Source organism: Panthera leo, chromosome C2 (assembly GCF_018350215.1).
Source record: "Panthera leo isolate Ple1 chromosome C2, P.leo_Ple1_pat1.1, whole genome shotgun sequence".
Lineage (NCBI taxonomy): Eukaryota > Metazoa > Chordata > Mammalia > Carnivora > Felidae > Panthera > Panthera leo.
Window position 1 is genome coordinate 76,775,188 of NC_056687.1, and position 21,824 is coordinate 76,797,011.

General features: G+C 36.9%; 1 protein-coding gene across 1 annotated transcript in view; it reads left to right on the top strand.

The window, feature by feature from the left end:
* Positions 1 to 251: 251 nt before the first annotated feature.
* Positions 252 to 21,824, top strand: part of UTS2B (urotensin 2B) — a 29,861-nt gene continuing 8,288 nt past the window's right edge. Inside the window, exons 1-4 of the mRNA XM_042954363.1 lie at positions 252 to 373; positions 4,864 to 4,962; positions 12,090 to 12,127; positions 13,396 to 13,489. Coding sequence (XP_042810297.1) covers positions 271 to 373; positions 4,864 to 4,962; positions 12,090 to 12,127; positions 13,396 to 13,489 — 334 coding nt within the window. The 5' untranslated portion in view covers positions 252 to 270. The remainder of the gene's footprint in view (positions 374 to 4,863; positions 4,963 to 12,089; positions 12,128 to 13,395; positions 13,490 to 21,824) is intronic.

Genomic DNA, 21,824 nt, shown 5'->3' on the forward strand with positions numbered 1-21,824 from the left:
GCTTTTAGTGAAATGGGCAGCTATGAGATATATCGATTGGGTTCTTCCTGTCATTGACTGAGTAGCAAACCTGTCACTTCTCCAAGTAGTGAATCATGTTGACAGAATGCATTACATTTTATAAGTTTTTTTTCTTTGTCCAGATCATCTGTAGTTGAAGCACACTTGCCACCTTTTAAAAGTGATCTCTGCAGCATTCCAGAGCCACTGAAGTATTCATCTTGACCTGGATAGTCAGTTTCTCTGCTAGCACAAAGAAGATTTTTTAACATGAACAAGATCCTTTCAACCACTCTTTGCTTTGGACTCCTAACTTTGTTATCTGTAATGATATTTTTCGAATTGGTGCATGGACGGCCATATCTTACCCAAGGTATGTACACATGAATCTAAAATCCTACAGATGGGTAAATAATCCTTATCTTTCTGTTTGCATTGCCTTGATTTCTCTGCCATTATCAAAATAATGTGTTAAGGCATTAGTATTATTAATCATCAAACATCTTTTCAGAAGTTGCTGTTTTAAATTACATGTAATCCGTGATGCTGTTCTTCTCAAGTAAATTAATTTTAACCAACATTGTACTAAATTTATTTTGACTACACCTAATTTTTTATCTAATCACGGGGCACCTTTTTTCTCACTTCTGTTCTATGACCAAAGATAGTGAACGTGTAAGTAGTAATACAATCAATTACCTAATATGTGCATATTTTATTTTATGTTTTAATATGTGCATATTTTAAAGTGTATCTGGGGAAAGCAAAATAATATTTTTAACCTATGAGATTATAAGTAAGTTACTAATGAAAGGAGAATGACTTAGATAAAAACACATTAGGATGGAAATTTGTGTTTGCAGAGATTTGGAAATAATAATGCATGGGGAAATCTACATAGTATTTTCAGGAAGAAGATGCTAAATCCACATTATGCATTGACTGTATTTATCAGATTTCTAACATAGAGTACTTATATTAAATGAAATAATTTAATCTATGACATCTAAAATTTGTACCATGAAGAAGTTGGAGAAAATAAATTTTTGCTCTTGTAATATTGTAAATTGTATTGATCTTTCTTTAAAATTTTCAATGCATTTTGTACTGGAAATAGCTCTTCATCTGAGAATCAGTAGGGCTAAATTTAATGTTGATTTATTAGGCAAACAACCTCACTGAAACTTTTATATATTTCTTTATGTTTGGAAAATAGTAATTTAAAATAGTGCTCTCTAATTTTCCTTCCAGCTTGAAATTTTGAGATTATCTATTGTCTAACTGAACTCCTTGCTGGGAAGGAAAGAGCCTTTAACTTTGTCTTACATAGGGGAACCAAAACAGGATAGAATACATTTTATTTACATGATACTTGGTTGAGAAGAGGGATCAAGTTTCTCCCTTTGGGATCAAATTCAATTTTACTAGACCATGTTGCTTCCAATGTGGTTTTAAAAGTCAATGAGAGAGCAGTTCTTTTGGCAGTGAAAATAAAATTGTATAAATCCTTGTTATTTATTTATTGGGATTTTCCCATGAAAAATAAGTTGTCTTAGAGACCTAGATATAAGGTTGGGAATCAAAAGAGTCTGGATTTTATCCATAGCTCACATTTAGTCTTTGGCCAATCAAAATCATTGCACATGATAGGCCTCCTTTGTTCTTCCTGTGAAATGATGGTATTTTCAATGTTCTTAACACAATGTAAATGAGGAAAAATGAGACCATTCACTGAGGACTTTGCAAAATTAGGATGTTGGTGGTAAATGTAACTTCTGATTTCATGTGGATGTGGAATACAGAAAAATCGAACTCTAAAGTATTTTGCTAGGTTAAAGTTAAATAACACCTCTGACCCCAGAATACCACACAGTGATATGCATATATCACTGGCAGCATATTGGAAAGGTTTTTCTCTCTGGTACTCCCTTGGATTTATTTTATTGTATATAAACAGAGAAGATTACGTTACTAGTAGGGTTATTTTCTGATCTAAATTGTCTATGATTAGAGTGAGTCTCTCTATATATACACGTATTTCAAAGCAGCCAAAGGTTTGACTTATGTCCTTGAACACATTGTTCAAATAAGCATTTTTGGGGGTTACCATCCCGCTCTTTCTGTGTTAGACAATGTCCAAGACAAATGACACAATCTGCCAGCTGTCATTTGGTTGGAGCTATAGAAATGCATGGTTCAATAGATAAACCTGACATGGGGCAAACTGCCTGCCACAAAATGATGAAGAGTGAATATCAAGACCAAGAATACTGGAAAATTTATTGTTTTGTATTTTATCATTTTGGGGACTTCCAGATTTCTTTCTGGTAAAATTTCTTGTCTATATGTAGTGAGAAGCTTCAAATTTGAGTGAAAAGTGAGGAGACAATGAAACCTTTAAGATTCAGTATCTTTAAAGGGTGCCTGGGTGGCTCAGTCATTGAAGCACCCAACTTTGGGTCAGGTCTTGATCTCATGGTTCATTAGTTCCAGCCCCGCATTGGGCTCTGTGCTGACAGCTCTGAGCCTGGAGCCATTTTTGGATTCTGTGTCTCCCTCTCTCTTTGCCGTTCCCCTGCTCATGCTCTCTCTCTGTCTCTCAAAAATGAATAAGTATTAAAAAAATTAAAAAAAATTCAGTATCTTAAGTAGCAATGAACCAGTATTATCTGTGTATTTGCAAAAGCCTTCACTCTGTCATGTCTGGATAACTTTGTCATCCTTTGTGCTAAGGGTTCACCTACACTCAGGTATTTTTTATTCAAGCATTTCCCTTGTCATACTAACTTTTAGTTCAAAGTCAAAAGCATATTAAAAGTATGTGTAATTGTTTTCTTTTAAAGCTGTATCTGTTTTAAAACTAAAAATGAAAAAAAGAAAAAAGACTTATTTTCAATTATATTTCTAAGACAATATCTTAACTTTAGAAATACAAAAAATATTTTTAAAAAATTTCTTGAAAAAACTTTTTCTTCAGGGATTCCTGTAAACCATGGTTGTCTTTAAAGGTACTGACAAGAATTTCTGAGGAGAGTTATGCAAGTGTAACCACTGGAAACAAAAGTAGTAAAGAGAGGCAAATTGATTCAATTTCTTTTGTGAAAAATGTCCCACTTAAATATGCAGAAGTGGATTAGTAATTAAGTTCCTAAAAGCTTCAGCTCTACACTTTCCTTGTTACCTCCTTCTGGTCTTATACATTCTCTAAGTTTAAGGCAATGAATTGGTTTCTCTTATCACAGTTCTAAAATAAGTAGTCATTGTCATCTGGCTATAATATGTACCCTATTTCTTTTTCTAAGAAAAATATTTTAAAGATTGTAGATTGTAATTTAACATTTTGATGAACAACTGTAATAACAATGACGTTATTGCATGGTCACATCTTAAACTAAACTATCTCTGAGGGTCTTCGTATAATTGATGTTAAGCAAATTTCCATTGATACTGTATTAATGTTTTAATTAATCAGTAGAAAAAAATGTTACAGATAATTTCTATGTTTATGAAGTAAAGGAAATTGAAGAGCTGAGCATCCATAAACTATGTTTGGTCAATGTAGAAATGATGCTGTCACCTCTCCCACGTCATCCATTTGCTTCTTCATCAAGTCTCTCTCATTCGTTTTATTAACCTCTTAATTGTTTGAGTTAATCAATTAACATTTTGTAGACACAAAAAAGACAGATGATTAAACAGAATAATATAGTTAAATTATGGGCCATTTCTGTAGCTAAAACCACAATATTCTCACTTCTAAACTTCAGACTAAATGAATCTAGCTTCTGTTCAAGCTGTCAGCTAGAATGAGGAGCTAGCAAGTGGGAGCATGATCCCACAGAAGTTCTGGATAAAAGCTTGGCTTTTCAGGCCACATCACAAAAGTTCATTTTGTTCATAATATACTAGTTGTTACTTCAATTGCATTACTTGTTGATAGATATCTTGTTGAGTCTTCATGTCTTATAGCTTGAGTAAAGGTTATTATCCTGATTTCTACTCCAGAATAAAAATATTTACAAAAATTGGGTGATATTTTGCTTTTAAGGTGTTGAAAGAGTTGAGCATCTGATCAATGAATGGGCTGGGAGGTAAATTGGCAAAGATGGAAAGATGTCAACGTGGAGAAAGAGATTTCATATCACCTTTTCCATAATATTTCCTTGAATGGTTTAAAGGCAATCTCCAGAACACAAAATGGCTCATATTTAAATGTGCATACATAGCACATAGAATCTTAAAATCAAATATTGTTTATTTTTTTCTTTAAAAAATTTTTGGGGCACCTGGGTGGCTCAGTTGGTTAAGGATCCAACTCGTGATCTCGGCTCAGGTCATGATCTCACAGTTTGTGAGTTCAAGCCCCCATCAGGCTCTGCACTGACAGCATGGAGCCTGCTTGGGATTCTCTTTCTGTCTCTCTCTGCCCCTCCCCTGCCCTCTCTTTCTTCCTCTTTCTCTCAAAATAAATAAATAAACTTAAAAAAATAACTTTTATATTTTTCATATTAAACACAAGAGTAGAAAATTTCAACAACACAGATAAAAAATAAGAAATTTACCTGCGATTCTACTACCCAAATTTACCTACTACCCAAATTTAGCAGGTAAATTTTAGGGTGTCACCTTTCAGACATACTGTCTCTCCTCTTCTCTCTCCCTCTCTCATAATCTCTCTTTGCTCCTATACATTCAATGATTTTTGAAACAGCTCCTCTTTTTGGGTTACACACCTTTGTCCACAGTGCTTTTTTTGGTGAGTATATGCATTGATAGTTAGCTATAAAATGTATTTAATTAAAAGTGCTTTCGGTGACACAGATCGAAAATGGAGGCTTCATTACATTGGGATGATTATTACAGGAAATGAGTTGTTTCCAGATAAAGAAGATGCAAACCACGAAGAACTATTGCTGGCTCTACTGAATAAAAATTTTGATTTCCAAAGACCTTCTAGCATTGGTAAGTTAGGAATTTATTCTGTCTTCTGACCTGTTCTTTCTCAAGTTTAATTTGTAGTAAAGTAATAACTACTCCTTTTCATGCTGCACTGACAGCTTAAGTGTATCTTATTATTTCATATTCATGATAAAGCAATGGCATTATTAAAAAATATTAAAATCCTATTTTCTTCAATTAGAGGGTCCTAATGGGATCAGTAACCATCTATTTACAAAATAGTTATCTTTAGTCATATTCTCATCTCTGCAACTCCTCACTCATACAGTTAATATTTTCTTTTACTAAATGCTTCAAATCTGTTCCCAGGTTTTCATTAGAAATTTCACAACTTAACTGCATTTTAATGGCAGTTAAGTTAGCACATTTGCAATGAAATTCTCTCCATGTGGGAAACAATTGGAGTAGAGACCACTGGCAAATTTAGGCACACCGACTGACATTTTTTTCTTTGAAGATCAGCAGAATCTAATTTACAATTATGCATTAGAGTTTTCTCCAAGAAATGACACTGTCAGAAACTTAGCAAGTCTAGCCTAAGAGAAAATGTGAGAATATGTCAATGTGTTACACTCTCCAAAAACATCTGATCCTCTAAAAAAAAAAATCTAGTCATGGGACAATGTGCTGACTATAACAACATCTTAATGAATACTTTAAAAATACAGGGTTTTAAAATTAGAAATAAGATATTCTCATTGAAGAAAATGTATGAAATTATAAAAAAGAAAAATTCATACTCAAACTGTAAAACCCAGAGAGAGCTAATATCAATATTCTGGGAATTTCTTTCATGAATGAATTGCATAGATGTTTGTGTCCCACTTTTTTTCACTTACTATTGTTTCATAAAATTTCCTCATGTTAGTAGAATAATTTACTTCTAAATAATAGTCCTTCTTAGAACTATGGTCTGTTTTAGAAAGCTTTGAGCTTATTACAAGAAATCAGGGGGAGTGCCGGAAGATGGCGGCGTAGGAGGACGCGGGGCTCACAGCGCGTCCTGCCGATCACTTAGATTCCACCTACACCTGCCTAAAGAACCCAGAAAACCGCCAGAGGATTAGCAGAAGGGAGTCTCCGGAGTCAAGCGCAGACTAGAGGCCCACGGAAGAGGGTAGGAAGGGCGGCGAGGCGGTGCGCGCTCCACGGACTGGCGGGAGGGAGCCGGGGCGGAGGGGCGGCTCGCCGGCCAAGCAGAGCCCCCGAGTCTGGCTGGCAAAAGCGGAGGGGCCGGACAGACTGTGTTCCGACAGCAAGCGCGACTTAGCGTCTGGGAGGTCATAAGTTAACAGCTCTGCTCGGAAAGCGGGAAGGCTGGAGGACAAAGGGAGGGAGAGCTGCTGAGCCCCCGGACGGCAGAGCTCAGCTTGGCGGGGAACAAAGGCGCCAGCGCCATCTCCCCCGCCCATCCCCCAGCCAAAATCCCAAAGGGAACCAGTTCCTGCCAGAGAACTTGCTCGCTCGGCGCAAACACCCAACTCTGTGCTTCTGCGGAGCCAAACCTCAGGCAGCGGATCTGACTCCCTCCCGCTGCCACAGGGCTCCTCCTGAAGTGGATCACCTAAGGAGAAGCGAGCTAAGCCTGCCCCTCCAGCCCCCGTGCACCTTGCCTACCCACCCCAGCTAATACGCCAGATCCCCAGCAACACAAGCCTGGCAGTGTGCAAGTAGCCCAGACGGGACACGCCACCCCACAGTGAATCCCGCCCCTAGGAGAGGGGAAGAGAAGACACACACCAGTCTGACTGTGGCCCCAGCAGTGGGCTGGGGGCAGACATCGGGTCGGACTGCGGCCCCGCCCACTAACTCCAGTTATACACCACAGCACAGGGGAAGTGCACTGCAGGTCCTCACCACGCCAGGGACTCTCCAAAATGACCAAACGGAAGAATTCCCCTCAGAAGAATCTCCAGGAAATAACAACAGCTAACGAACTGATCAAAAAGGATTTAAATAATATAACAGAAAGTGAATTTAGAATAATAGTCATAAAATTAATCGCAGGGCTTGAAAACAGTATACAGGACAGCAGAGAATCTCTTGCCACAAAGATCGAGGGACTAAGGAACAGTCATGAGGAGTTGAAAAACGCTTTAAACGAATTGCAAAACAAAATGGAATCCACGATGGCTCGGCTTGAAGAGGCAGAGGAGAGAATAGGTGAACTAGAAGATAAAGTTATGGAGAAAGAGGAAGCTGAAAGAAAGAGAGATAAAAAAATCCAGGAGTATGAGGGGAAAATTAGAGAACTAAGTGATACACTAAAAAAAAATAATATACGCATAATTGGTATCCCAGAGGAGGAAGAGAGAGGGAAGGGTGCTGAAGGGGTACTTGAACAAATTATAGCTGAGAACTTTCCTGAACTGGGGAAGGAAAAAGGCATTGAAATCCAAGAGGCACAGAGAACTCCCTTCAGACGTAACTTGAATCGATCTTCTGCACGACATATCATAGTGAAACTGGCAAAATACAAGGATAAAGAGAAAATTCTGAAAGCAGCAAGGGATAAATGTGCCCTCACATATAAAGGGAGACCTATAAGACTCGTGACTGATCTCTCCTTTGAAACTTGGCAGGCCAGAAAGGCTTGGCACGATATCTACAGTGTGCTAAACAGAAAAAATATGCAGCCGAGAATCCTTTATCCAGCAAGTCTGTCATTTAGAATAGAAGGAGAGATAAAGGTCTTCCCAAACAAACAAAAACTGAAGGAATTTGTCACCACGAAACCAGCCCTACAAGAGATCCTAAGGGGGATCCTGTGAGACAAAGTACCAGAGACATCACTACAAGCATAAAACATACAGACATCACAATGACTCTAAACCCATATCTTTCTATAATAACACTGAATGTAAATGGATTAAATGCGCCAACTAAAAGACATAGGGTATCAGAATGGATAAAAAAACAAGACCCATCTATTTGCTGTCTACAAGAGACTCATTTTAGATCTGAGGACACCTTTAGATTGAGAGTGAGGGGATGGAGAACTATTTATCATGCTCCTGGAAGCCAAAAGAAAGCTGGAGTAGCCATACTTATATCAGACAAACTAGACTTTAAATTAAAGGCTGTAACAAGAGATGAAGAAGGGCATTATATAATAATCACAGGGTCTATCCACCAGGAAGAGCTAACTATTATAAATGTCTATGCGCCAAATACCCGAGCCCCCAGATATATAAAACAATTACTCATAAACATAAGCAACCTTATTGATAAGAATGTGGTCATTGCAGGGGACTTTAACACCCCACTTACAGAAATGGATAGATCATCTAGGCACACAGTCAATAAAGAAACAAGGGCCCTGAATGATACATTGGATCAGATGGACTTGACAGATATATTTAGAACTCTGCATCCCAAAGCAACAGAATATACTTTCTTCTCGAGTGCACATGGAACATTCTCCAAGATAGATCATATACTGGGTCACAAAACAGCCCTTCATAAGTTTACAAGAATTGAAATTATACCATGCATACTTTCAGACCACAATGCTATGAAGCTTGAAATCAACCACAGGAAAAAGTCTGGAAAACCTCCAAAAGCATGGAGGTTAAAGAACACCCTACTAACGAATGAGTGGGTCAACCAGGCAATTAGAGAAGAAATTAAAACATATATGGAAACAAACGAAAATGAAAATACAACAATCCAAACGCTCTGGGATGCAGCGAAGGCAGTCCTGAGAGGAAAATACATTGCAATCCAGGCCTATCTCAAGAAACAAGAAAAATCCCAAATACAAAATCTAACAGCACACCTAAAGGAAATAGAAGCAGAACAGCAAAGGCAGCCTAAACCCAGCAGAAGAAGAGAAATAATAAAGATCAGAGCAGAAATAAACAATATAGAATCTAAAAAAACTGTAGAGCAGATCAACGAAACCAAGAGTTGGTTTTTTGAAAAAATAAACAAAATTGACAAACCTCTAGCCAGGCTTCTCAAAAAGAAAAGGGAGATGACCCAAATAGATAAAATCATGAATGAAAATGGAATGATTACAACCAATCCCTCAGAGATACAAACAATTATCAAGGAATACTATGAAAAATTATATGCCAGCAAATTGGACAACCTGGAAGAAATGGACAAATTTCTAAACACCCACACTCTTCCAAAACTCAATCAGGAGGAAATAGAAAGCTTGAACAGACCCATAACCAGCGAAGAAATTGAATCGGTTATCAAAAATCTCCCAACAAATAAGAGTCCAGGACCAGATGGCTTCCCAGGGGAGTTCTACCAGACATTTAAAGCAGAGATAATACCTATCCTTCTCAAGCTATTCCAAGAAATAGAAAGGGAAGGAAAACTTCCAGACTCATTCTATGAAGCCAGTATTACTTTGATTCCTAAACCAGACAGAGACCCAGTAAAAAAAGAGAACTACAGGCCAATATCCCTGATGAATATGGATGCAAAAATTCTTAATAAGATACTAGCAAATCGAATTCAACAGCATATAAAAATAATTATTCACCATGATCAAGTGGGATTCATTCCTGGGATGCAGGGCTGGTTCAACATTCGCAAATCGATCAACGTGATACATCACATTAACAAAAAAAAAGAGAAGAACCATATGATCCTGTCAATCGATGCAGAAAAGGCCTTTGACAAAATCCAGCACCCTTTCTTAATAAAAACCCTTGAGAAAGTCGGGATAGAAGGAACATACTTAAAGATCATAAAGGCCATTTATGAAAAGCCCACAGCTAACATCATCCTCAACGGGGAAAAACTGAGAGCTTTTTCCCTGAGATCAGGAACACGACAGGGATGCCCACTCTCACCACTGCTGTTTAATATAGTGCTGGAAGTTCTAGCATCAGCAATCAGACAACAAAAGGAAATCAAAGGCATCAAAATTGGCAAAGATGAAGTCAAGCTTTCGCTTTTTGCAGATGACATGATATTATACATGGAAAATCCGATAGACTCCACCAAAAGTCTGCTAGAACTGATACATGAATTCAGCAAAGTTGCAGGATACAAAATCAATGTGCAGAAATCAGTTGCATTCTTATACACTAACAATGAAGCAACAGAAAGACAAATGAAGAAACTGATCCCATTCACAATTGCACCAAGAAGCATAAAATACCTAGGAATAAATCTAACCAAAGATGTAAAAGATCTGTATGCTGAAAACTATAGAAAGCTTATGCAGGTAATTGAAGAAGATATAAAGAAATGGAAAGACATTCCCTGCTCATGGATTGGAAGAATAAATATTGTCAAAATGTCAATACTACCCAAAGCTATCTACACATTCAATGCAATCCCAATCAAAATTGCACCAGCATTCTTCTCGAAACTAGAACAAGCAATCCTAAAATTCATATGGAACCACAAAAGGCCCCGAATAGCCAAAGTAATTTTGAAGAAGAAGACCAAAGCAGGAGGCATCACAATCCCAGACTTTAGCCTCTACTACAAAGCTGTCATCATCAAGACAGCATGGTATTGGCATAAAAACAGACACATAGACCAATGGAATAGAATAGAAACCCCAGAACTAGACCCACAAACGTATGGCCAACTCATCTTTGACAAAGCAGGAAAGAACATCCAATGGAAAAAAGACAGTCTCTTTAACAAATGGTGCTGGGAGAACTGGACAGCAACATGCAGAAGGTTGAAACTAGACCACTTTCTCACACCATTCACAAAAATAAACTCAAAATGGATAAAGGACCTGAATGTGAGACAGGAAACCATCAAAACCTTAGAGGAGAAAGCAGGAAAAGACCTCTCTGACCTCAGCCGTAGCAATCTCTTACTCGGCACATCCCCAAAGGCAAGGGAATTAAAAGCAAAAGTGAATTACTGGGACCTTATGAAGATAAAAAGCTTCTGCACAGCAAAGGAAACAACCAACAAAACTAAAAGGCAACCAACGGAATGGGAAAAGATATTTGCAAATGACACATCGAACAAAGGGCTAGTATCCAAAATCTATAAAGAGCTCATCAAACTCCACACCCGAAAAACAAATAACCCAGTGAAGAAATGGGCAGAAAACATGAATAGACACTTCTCTAAAGAAGACATCCGGATGGCCAACAGGCACATGAAAAGATGTTCAACGTCGCTCCTTATCAGGGACATACAAATCAAAACCACACTCAGATACCACCTCACGCCAGTCAGAGTGGCCAAAATGAAGAAATCAGGAGACTATAGATGCTGGAGAGGATGTGGAGAAACAGAAACCCTCTTGCACTGTTGGTGGGAATGCAAATTGGTGCAGCCGTTCTGGAAAGCAGTGTGGAGGTTCCTCAGAAAATTAAAAATAGACCTACCCTATGACCCAGCAATAGCACTGCTAGGAATTTATCCAAGGGATGCAGGAGTACTGATGCATAGGGGCACCTGTACCCCAATGTTTATAGCGGCACTCTCAACAATAGCCAAATTATGGAAAGAGCCTAAATGTCCATCAACTGATGAATGGATAAAGAAATTGTGGTTTATATACACAATGGAATACTACGTGGCAATGAGAAAAAATGAAATATGGCCTTTTGTAGCAACATGGATGGAACTGGAGAGTGTGATGCTAAGTGAAATAAGCCATACAGAGAAAGACAGATACCATATGGTTTCACTCTTATGTGGATCCTGAGAAACATAACAGAAACCCATGGGGGAGGGGAAGGAAAAAAAAAAAAAAAAAAGAGGTTAGAGTGGGAGAGAGCCAAAGCATTAGAGACTGTTAAAAGCTGAGAACAAACTGAGGGTTGATGGGAGGTGGGAGGGAGGGCAGGGTGGGTGATGGGTATTGAGGAGGGCACCTTTTGGGATGAGCACTGGGTGTTGTATGGAAACCAATTTGACAGTAAATTTCATATATTAAAAAATAAAAATAAAAATAAAAAAATAAAAAAATAAAAAAAAAAAAAGAAATCAGGTATTTTCTCATGACATAACTGGATGAAATTCAATATGTCAGGCATTGAGAAAATATTTGGGTCTTATATTAGGGATGGTGGGTGGTCTCAAATCTTATGGAAAAGACCTTTGCCTTCCACATAAGATCCCAAATGTGTGAATCGGGATGAATCTATTATTTGCCACGAAAGTTTTCATGTAACGAATGTGTCTTGCAGATACAGAACTGACTGGCAAATTGGAAGAACTTAACCAGGTGAGAGTGTGAAATACTTACATTTCATTTTTAATAATAATTAGAAGGCATTTATCTTTGGGCACAGTTTGAATTTTACAGTATGATACCGTAAAATTTTTTTATTCCTGCTAGAGAAAAAGTAAAGTAATTCATTAGAAAAAAAGTGAAATTCCACTTGGGAAAAAAAAAAAAACAAGAAAGAAAAGAAAACCAAAACAAAACTAAAGCTGAAATGATCTTGAGATAAAATCTGGATTCTCGTCCCAGCTCTCCAATTGTTATGAGACCAGAAACAAATTAAAATTCTCTGGATCTAAATCTCCTCACTATAAAATAGGAGGCTATACCTAGATTGGTGATTTTCAGAATGTATTATTATTTTTAAAAGTGGAAATACTTTTTCCCAAATAAATTGGATACGGTCTCATATCCAATTCATTCGGTTGCATACGAAGGTGGAGCTGTTCTGTTTAAAGCACCTGGTTGGGCGCCTGAAGGGTCACCTCTTTGAACCCGCTCTCAGCCTCCTCAGAGGGAGACCCTTAGCAGCCTTTTCCCCAACTCCTTGACATGCTGTAAAGAAAATGTGAAAATCACCAGATTCAATGATTTCAAAACTTTTTCACAAACATGCATGCAAATCCATTTTTATGCAAACCATGTGGCTCTTTGGGAGAGAGAATTGTGTCCCATCATTCTAGGCGGGTCAGACATGGACACTCTCAGTAGCCAGGCTGAACTCTACTTTGGTAGAGTTAGATCTTCAGGGTGTAGACAATCAGAAAGCTTGCTAAAAATGAACATGGGTTGAATTCTGGGTAAAAACCCTAAGGCCTCAAAATACTTCTCCCTTCCTGCTGGAAAGGAGAAATATTTCAGGAAATCCAAACATTTACATAACTCTGTGGAGCTCCTTGAAAAGCACTGCTCATTATAGGTGACATGGAATCGAGTCCAGGAACACAGGCTGTGTTTCCAGGCTCCCCATTAATTAACACCCAGAGTGGACTTCCTTAACCATAAACCTGTTTTTTCCTCATGTCCTGTTGAGTCATGTACCTTTCTCAGTCAGTCTCTAAATACTAGTTTCCTTGTACTCTTCCTGTTTCTTTTTGTTTACGTTCTTCATTACTTTTTCTCCTTTTCAATTCCTTGTTTCTCCTTTCTCCCTTTCTTCTGTTTTTCTTACTCTTTTCCCTGTTTTATTCAAATACTTTCTCTTCTTCAACAGAAAATAGCATCATTCTAATTAAAGATGAATAATTTTTATGTTTGATTTTTAACAGCTGGAAAATCTAAAAGAGCAGCTCGCAGAGGCAAAAGATTCGGAGATATCCTATGCTATAGGTGGTCTATCTTCTTCCCATCCCAATAAGCGAGGTAAATTTTCATTTCAAATTTTTAAAATTGACATCTGAAAGATTAGTTTTGCAATTATTACTAAGAAGAAAGAGAGTAACTTGATATTTCTTAATCCTATGGTGGTGCTCAAAATCAAGGCTCATATCTTTATTTTTTATTTTATTTATTTTTAAACAAATTTAATGTTTATTTATTTTTGAGAGAGGGAGAGAGAGAGAGAGAGAGAGAGAGAGAGAGAGACAGAGACAGAACAGGAGTGGGGGAAGGGGCCGAGAGAGAGGGAGACACAGACTCTAAAGCAGGCTCCAGGTTCTGAGCTGTCAGGACAGAGTCCTACCCAGAACTTGAACCCATGAACTGTAGATCATGACCTGAGCTGAACTTGGGTTCTCAACTAACTGAAACACCCAGGCGCCCCTATTTTATTTTATTTTATTTTTTAAGTTTATTTATTTTGAGAGAGGGAAAGCAAGAGTGGGGGAGGGGAAGAGAGAGAGGAGAATGAGAATCCCAAATAGTCAAATTCCACTTGGGAAAAAAAAAAAAAAAAAAACAAGAAGGAAAAGAAAACCAAACCAAAACTAAAGCTGAAATGATCTTGAGATAAAATCTGGATTCTCAGCACTAGCAGTGCAGAGCCTGATATGGAGCTCAAACTCACAGACGATGAGATCATGACCTAAGCCGAAGTCAGACACTTCTCCTACTGAGCCGCCCAGGCACCTCCGAGGCTCATATTTTTAAAAAAGATTCCAGTGAAAACGTTCCCATATGAATGTATCTGAGTTCTGTGGTGTTTATAGCAGTGTGTCGCAAGGTCATATGTTCTAGGTTTAAGTAAAATAGGCCCTTATTGTTTAAAATTGTGACTTACCTTTGCTGTTTTGCTTAAACACTAGAGATAGGAGAATCACAAAAGGGAACAATCAAGTTTCAAGTTAATCCAGAATTTTAGAACATCTTTATTAAAGTCATTGCTCTAACGTTTGGTTCAAGGCTTGATTCATAACATTTAATTTTAGGAGGATTTGTCTTTTGGATCCCTTTTACTATTTATAATATTTCTTGGGAAATTCTTGTTTCTTGCTGAATTAGTTCTTATGTTTGAAAAACTTGTATGTATGTTTTTCCATTCATAGAGTGATGTGAGCCTTCCTAAAACTTGTTTTATTTACACTTGTCTTTCTTCCCAGATTTGTCTTTAACTTGTACATAAACCTATGTCACAATTGCTACTAAGGGGGAAAAGGAGACACTGGTATTATTTAAACACTTAGCATATTATATTTTATATTTTCATATCTCAAAATATTGTGGTTAATACATAAGCACTAGAGCTACACTGCCTGGGTTCAAGTTAATATTGACATTTTCTACCTGCTTGAACTTGTGCAATTATCTAACTTCCTGTGCCTTATTTTCTTTGCCCCCAAATGCAAATTATAATCCTAAGTATCTTTATGAGATTGTTGGGAGGACTTGATGAGTAATATATGAAAGGAATTTAGAATAATGCCTAGCAAATAGTAAGCACTATGTAAACTTAACTTGTTTTTTATGGTTTTGATCAATGCTATAATTATTATTTTATTCTCTTCATAAACATCAGGTAGCTATTACTATGCCTATTTTATAGATGAGGAAATTACATCTCAGAGGGATTAAATTATATGCTGAAAATAACCCCACTGCTAAGTGACTCAGCCAGTGAACCTGAAGGAGATGGTAGTAGAACCTTCCAGAGTTTTAAGGACTTTGGCTTTTACTAGGTATCATGTGGGACATCACTGGAAAGTTTGAGCTCAAGAGTGATACGAGATAATTTTTAGTACAACCACTCTTGATGCTTTGTGAACACACTGCAAAAGATGGGCAAAGGTAGAAGCAGAGAAAACTTTAATAAAAATAATTTAGTGGTAGCAGCTTGGATTCGGTTTGGCAATAGTGAATTGATAAGGAGGGATCTTATTCTTTGGCTATATTTTCAACAAAGAAGCCAACAAAATTTCTTGTAGGATTACACGTAGGTTGTATTAAAAAATGACGGAAGGTGTCAAGAGTGACTCCAAAGATTTTGTTCCAAGCAACTAGGAAAAAGAGGGCAAATTCTACTTATTGAACCAGAGATAGCTGGAAGAGGAGAAAGTTTGGTAGTGTAGAGGGTTGAAATAGAGATTTGTTGGGCCTTCTCATAATTAGCGTAGCTTAGGCTATGATGTGTTACCAGTTTTAATCCAAATCTCAGAGGACTATCATATAATAAAGTCCAATACATGTAGTATAACCCTCTTTGATTTTCTGACTATATCATTTGAAAGGTTGTTATAGCTTGACTGCCTCTAATATTGCCAAGACATAGGAAAGGAATAGAGGACACATCCCAGGTCTAAACTGCCTCAGTTCAGAACTTGGTTCAGTGAGAAGTGTCACTTCTGAAGTCCACTGGCTAGAATTAGTCATGTGGGCTGCCACCAAAATACTGGCAAGATAGGCTGATAAATTTTAGGAAGTACATATAATACCTGGGGACCACTGCCTCTACTACAGTCAGTCCTTTCATCTCTCCTTAACCACATAGACTATACTTATCCCATTCCCATTAGAGACAATCCCAGATCTCTTTCACTGACTGAACCCAGAACAAAGAACAGGCTTTTCAGGAGATACTAGTCTTCATTAGATACAGTGTGGCTTCTTCCTCTTCATTCACAGACCTGTTGGCTAAAAGGACAATTCCAATAATTGGCAGAGGAACAGGGACAGGATAACCACAATCAGAAATCAATCCATAAAGGAAACAAACAAGAGATACACAGAATGCTACCCTCCAGGAATTCTGAAACCCCACTGGGCAAATATTATAAAGGTCTCCTACCCTGGGGATGGAAAAAGGTGTCTTGATTGGAGCCTTTAGTATCTAGGAGGAGTCATTTGCCTATTGTAACATTTCTGGTGGCTACACTGTCTGAGATTTTTGCTTTTTCATTTTCATCCCTGGATACATCTTATGTGTTCCTTGGGGAATATTCTCTTCTCTGGGATGGTACAGTTTTCTTGGGTCTTATCCCACTCTTGCAAAGTTGGAGGTCTGAGGTTTATTTTGTCTTAAAATATCAAAGATATTTTTATTTTAGGATTTATGATGTCCTTTCAAAAATTTAGAAAGCTTCTCATCTGCTTGCTACATGCAAATGCTTTTGAAGAAACAATTTTAATTGTTCTGCCTTCTCAGCCCCAATTTAGTAGCAGTTGTCTTGAAAGTATGTGGAACATGGGCACCTGGGTGGCTCAATCAGTTAAGCATCTGACTTTGGCTCAGGTCATGATCTCATGGTTCGTGGGTTCAAGCCTCGTGCAGGCTCTGTGCTGACAGCTCAGAGCCTAGAGGCTGCTTCAGCTTCTGTGTCTCCCTTTCTCTCTGCCTTCGCCCACTCCTGGTCTGTCTTTCTCTCTCTCAAAAATAAATAAACATTAAAATAAAAAAAAGCAAGTATCTGGAACATGCCTTAAAGACTAAGCACTCACTCTGACTTCTTTATTCAAATTGTTATTTATGGAGCCTCTGTCACTTGGAGTAATTTTAAATCTCATTTTATAGTGTTTTGGATCTAGAGGAAGTTAACCCTTTGAACATTTTGAGAGCTTGTGTTTCTGAACTCTTTATTCCCTTTGTATTTGCTGTCACATTGCATTTGGGGATGAATTAGGCAAACTACACTAGCAAAGTAACCTTACTATCTCAGTGATGTAACTTGCTTTAATATTTATTTTTTATTTACACGAAGCCTTGTGTATGTTGGTCACTTTCCTTTACTCTGTATCCACACTATGTGTCCCTGTAGTGGGACAGGAAAGAAATGGAGGTAAACACATTCTTATCTGCCAAAATTAGACTCATGATCTTAACCTAACTTACTGGGGTCGGGGAAGCACCTTGGAAATGTAAAAAAAGCACAAGGAATATTTGGACAGTCACATCCCTACCACAGATGTTTTGGGCTTATGCTATGCATAGCAATATCATTCCAGTATAGCAGGCCTTCTTATGTACATTTTTGGGTTTCAGTTACTTGTGGTCAACCATAGTCCAGAAGCAAATGATCTTCCTTCTGACATACCATGAGAAAGTCAATAGTACCTTCATGCTACATCACAGAGCCTACGTCATTCACCTCATTTCATGTCCTCATATAGGCATTTTATCATCTTACATCATCATCATAAGAAGGGTAATTATAGTATAATAAGACATTGTGAAGAAGCCACATTCACATAACTTGTATTGTAGTATATGGTTATAATTGTTCTAGTTTATTATTTATTGTTGTTAATTTCTTTCTGTGCCTAATTTATAAACTAAACTTTATCATCAGTATGTATGTATAGGAAAAACATGTATTTATAGCATTCAGAACTATCTGCAGTTTCAGGCATCCACTGATGGTCTTGGAACACATCCCACACAGATAAGGGGGGACTTCCTGTAGTGATCTGAGTAGACCATTGAATATATAAATTCGAGGTTTAGGGAAACAGCTCATATTGGAGTTATTCATTTGACAGTTATAAACATATCAATATTGCTTGGCATTGTGATGAAACCATCTAAGGAATGACTCTAGATATTAAAGAGAAGACAGCCAGGCCTGAAGCCTAAGTGATTCCAAGGTTAGAGATGGGGCAGATGAGAGAATCAGCAAAGGAGGCTGGGTAGGAGCAGCTACCAAGGAAGGAAGTGACAAAGAATGTCCCACTCCTTCCAGGAAGAGGTAGTGAAACTATATTTGAAGTTGGATAACTCCAACTTTCCTTCTGAACAGCAATAGAAAGATTATTAATGGCTTGGCCAAGAATTGTTTGGTGGACTTTTGTTGAAGGAGAAAATGATAAAACAATATTTTTATCATTTGTCAGGAAACACTGACAATATACATCACTTTTGAAAAATTTTGTTTTAAAGGGTAGAAAAATTGGGGTATTAGCTAGAACATTTTGGGGGAGTGTCAAAGAAACTTTTTAGTTGTATTTATGCAAGTAGATATTAAAACATATTTGTATATAGTAGGAACAAAGTAAAACATATGAATTAGATGCCCAGGTTAGGTGACAAAAACAACCCACATTATACTTAAAGTGTGGTTCTATTGCAAAAGTATGAATAACATTACATGAAAGTAAAATGGACCTAGAGATCCAGCTAATGCAATAGTAACTTATACTTACTGGGAAATACTATAGTTTGCTTTAATAATTTATTTTATAGTTGATAGATACCTGCTAACTTCATTCAGAATTTATGATAAAATATGATAAAATACAACATCTTTCCATTTATAAAAATCCTTAACAGATTGGGTATAGAAGGAACATACTTCAACCCAATAAAGGCCATATATAACAAGCCCACAGGCAATATCATATTCAATGGAGAAAAATTGAAAGAGATTTCCCTGAGGTTGGGAACATCACTTCTATTAAATATAGTGCTAGAATTCCTAGCTATGCAATTAGGAAAGACAAAGAAATAAAAGGCATCCAAATAAGGAAAGAAGATGTAAAACTCACTTTTTGCTGATGATATAATCTTATATATACAGAATCTCAAAGAGTTAGTAAAAAACTGTTGAAATTAGTTGGTGATTTCAGCAGGTGGCAGATTAAAAAATCAGCTTACAAAAATCAGTGGCATTCCTTTATACTAATGATGAAGCATCAGAAGAAAAAACTATCCCATCACAATAGCATAAAAAATAATAAAATACTTAGGAACAATTTTTTTATTGAATTGTATTTGATGTAAAATATTATGTTAGTTTCAGGTATACAGCATAGTGACACAATAGAAAGTGATCACCAGGATAAATCTAGCCACCATCTGTTACCATATAAAGTTTTTCAATATTATTAACTATATTCCCTATGCTGTACATTGAATTCCCATGTCTGATTTATTTTATATCTGGAAGCCTGTACCTTTTAATCCCCTTCCCCTATTTTACACCCTCTCCTCTGGAAACTGCCAGATTATTCTCTGTATCTAAGAGTCTGTTTCTGTTTTGTTTGTTCATTTATTTTTTAGATTCTACATATAAGTGAAAGACTACATATAGTCTTCGTCTTATTTTATTTAGCATAATACCCTCTGGGTCCATCCATGTTGTCACAAATGGCAAAATTTAATTTTTAAATGGATATTCCATTGTGTGTGTGTGTGTGTGTGTGTGTGTGTGTGTGTGTGTGTGTGTGTAATCAATCTTCTTTATCCATTCATCTAATGATGGACACTTAGGTTGTTTCTATATCTTGGCTATTGTAGATAATGCTGCAATGAACATAGGGACACATGTATCTTTTCAAATTAAAGCTTTCATTTTCTGCAGCTAAATATCCAGAAGTAGAACTGCTGATTATTTGGTAGTTTTGTATTTAATTTTTGCGGAACCTCTGTACTGTTTTCCATAGTGGCTGCACCATTTTGCCTTCCCACCCAAAATGCATGCAGGTTCCCTTTTCTTCACATCTTTGCCCATTCTTGCTTGCTTGCTTTCTTGCTAGCTTGCTTGCTTGCTTGCTTGATTTATTTATTTATATATTTATTTATTTGCCATTCTTACAGGTATGGTGTGATAGCTCATTGTGGTTTGATTTGCATTTATCTGATGATTTGTGATATTTAGCATCCTTTCATGTGTCTGTTGGCCACTTGTATGTCTTTGGAGAAATGTTTACTCAGGTCTTTTACTCATTTACTTAGGAATAAATTTAACCAAGGAACTGAAAAATCTGCACAATGAAAACTATAAGTCTTTTCTGAAAGAAATCAAAAAGAAGACGCAAACAGATGGAAGAAATGTGTGTTTGTGGATTGGAACATAAACATTATAAACTTGTGTTTATAAGTATTGTTAAAGAGCTGTATTCTGCATAGCTATCTACAGATTCAGTGCAATGTCAAAATACTATTACACAGAAAACACTATTTCAAAGAAACCACACAAATTTATGTTTCACATAAATAAAAGAAATAATATTAAAATTTATATGGTACCACAAAAGACCCCAAATAGCCAAAGATATCTTGAGGATAAAAGAACAACACCTTATTTTAAACTAGATTTCAAAACCATGGTAGTAAAAACAGTATAGTACTGGCACAAAAATAGACATATAGACCAATAAAACAGAAAACCCAGGATTAAATGCAGGCATATAGAGTCAACTAATATTCAACACAGGGCCAAGAACACCTGGCAGGGAAAGGATAGTCTCTTCAACAAATGATGCTGGGAAAACTGGAGGAATACATGCAGAATTGAATACATGAAATTGGACCTTTATGTCACACCACAAACAGAAATTCACTTGAAATGGATGAAAGACTTACACATTAGACCAGATAATATAAAACACCTACAAGAAAATATAGGGTAGTAGCTTATCAATACTGGTCTTGGTAATGACTCTTCGGACATGACACCAAAAGCACAAGCAACAAAAGCAAAAATTAACAAGTGGGACCACATCAAATTTAAAAAATTCTTCACAGCAAAAGAAACAACTAACAAAATGGAATAAAATTTTTGCAAAGCATATGTTGGACAAGAGGTTAATATCAAAAAAAACATAAAAGATAGCACTTAATAATAACAAAACCCCCAAGAGTATCTGACATAAAACATGGGCAGAAGAACTAAATATATTTTTTTTTTCTCAAAGAGGACATCAAAATAGCCAATGGGCACACAAAAGATGCTCAGCTTCACTAATTATCAGGAAAATGCAAATCAAAACCACAATGAAATATCACCTTACACTTGTTAGAATGGCTATCATTAAGATGACAAGAGACAGCAAGTGCTGGTGAGGATGTGGTGAAAGGGAACTCATACACTGTTGGTAGGAATGTAAATTAGTGCAATCACTATGGCAAACAATATGGAAATTCCTCAAAAAATTAAAAACAGATTTACCGCATGATCCAGCAATTCAACTTCTGGGTGTATTACAACAGATGAGTGGATAAAAAAGAAAATGGGGTACATATACACAATGGAATATTATTCAGCCATGAGAAAGGAAGATATCCTGCCATTTATAATGACATGGGTGAACATTGAGCACATTTTGCTAAGCAAATAAGTCAAAGAAAGACAGGTGTTGTATGATATCACTCATATGTAGAATCTAAAGTCAAACCTGTGGAAGAAAGTAGCAAGTAAAACAGTGGCAACTAGGAGATTATAGAGGGAAAGGGATTGGTTCAGGTTGATGGTGTTTAAGTATATAAACTTCTACCGTGTAGAAATAAACCACATAAATCTAATACACAGTGTAATGAGTGTGGACGATAATA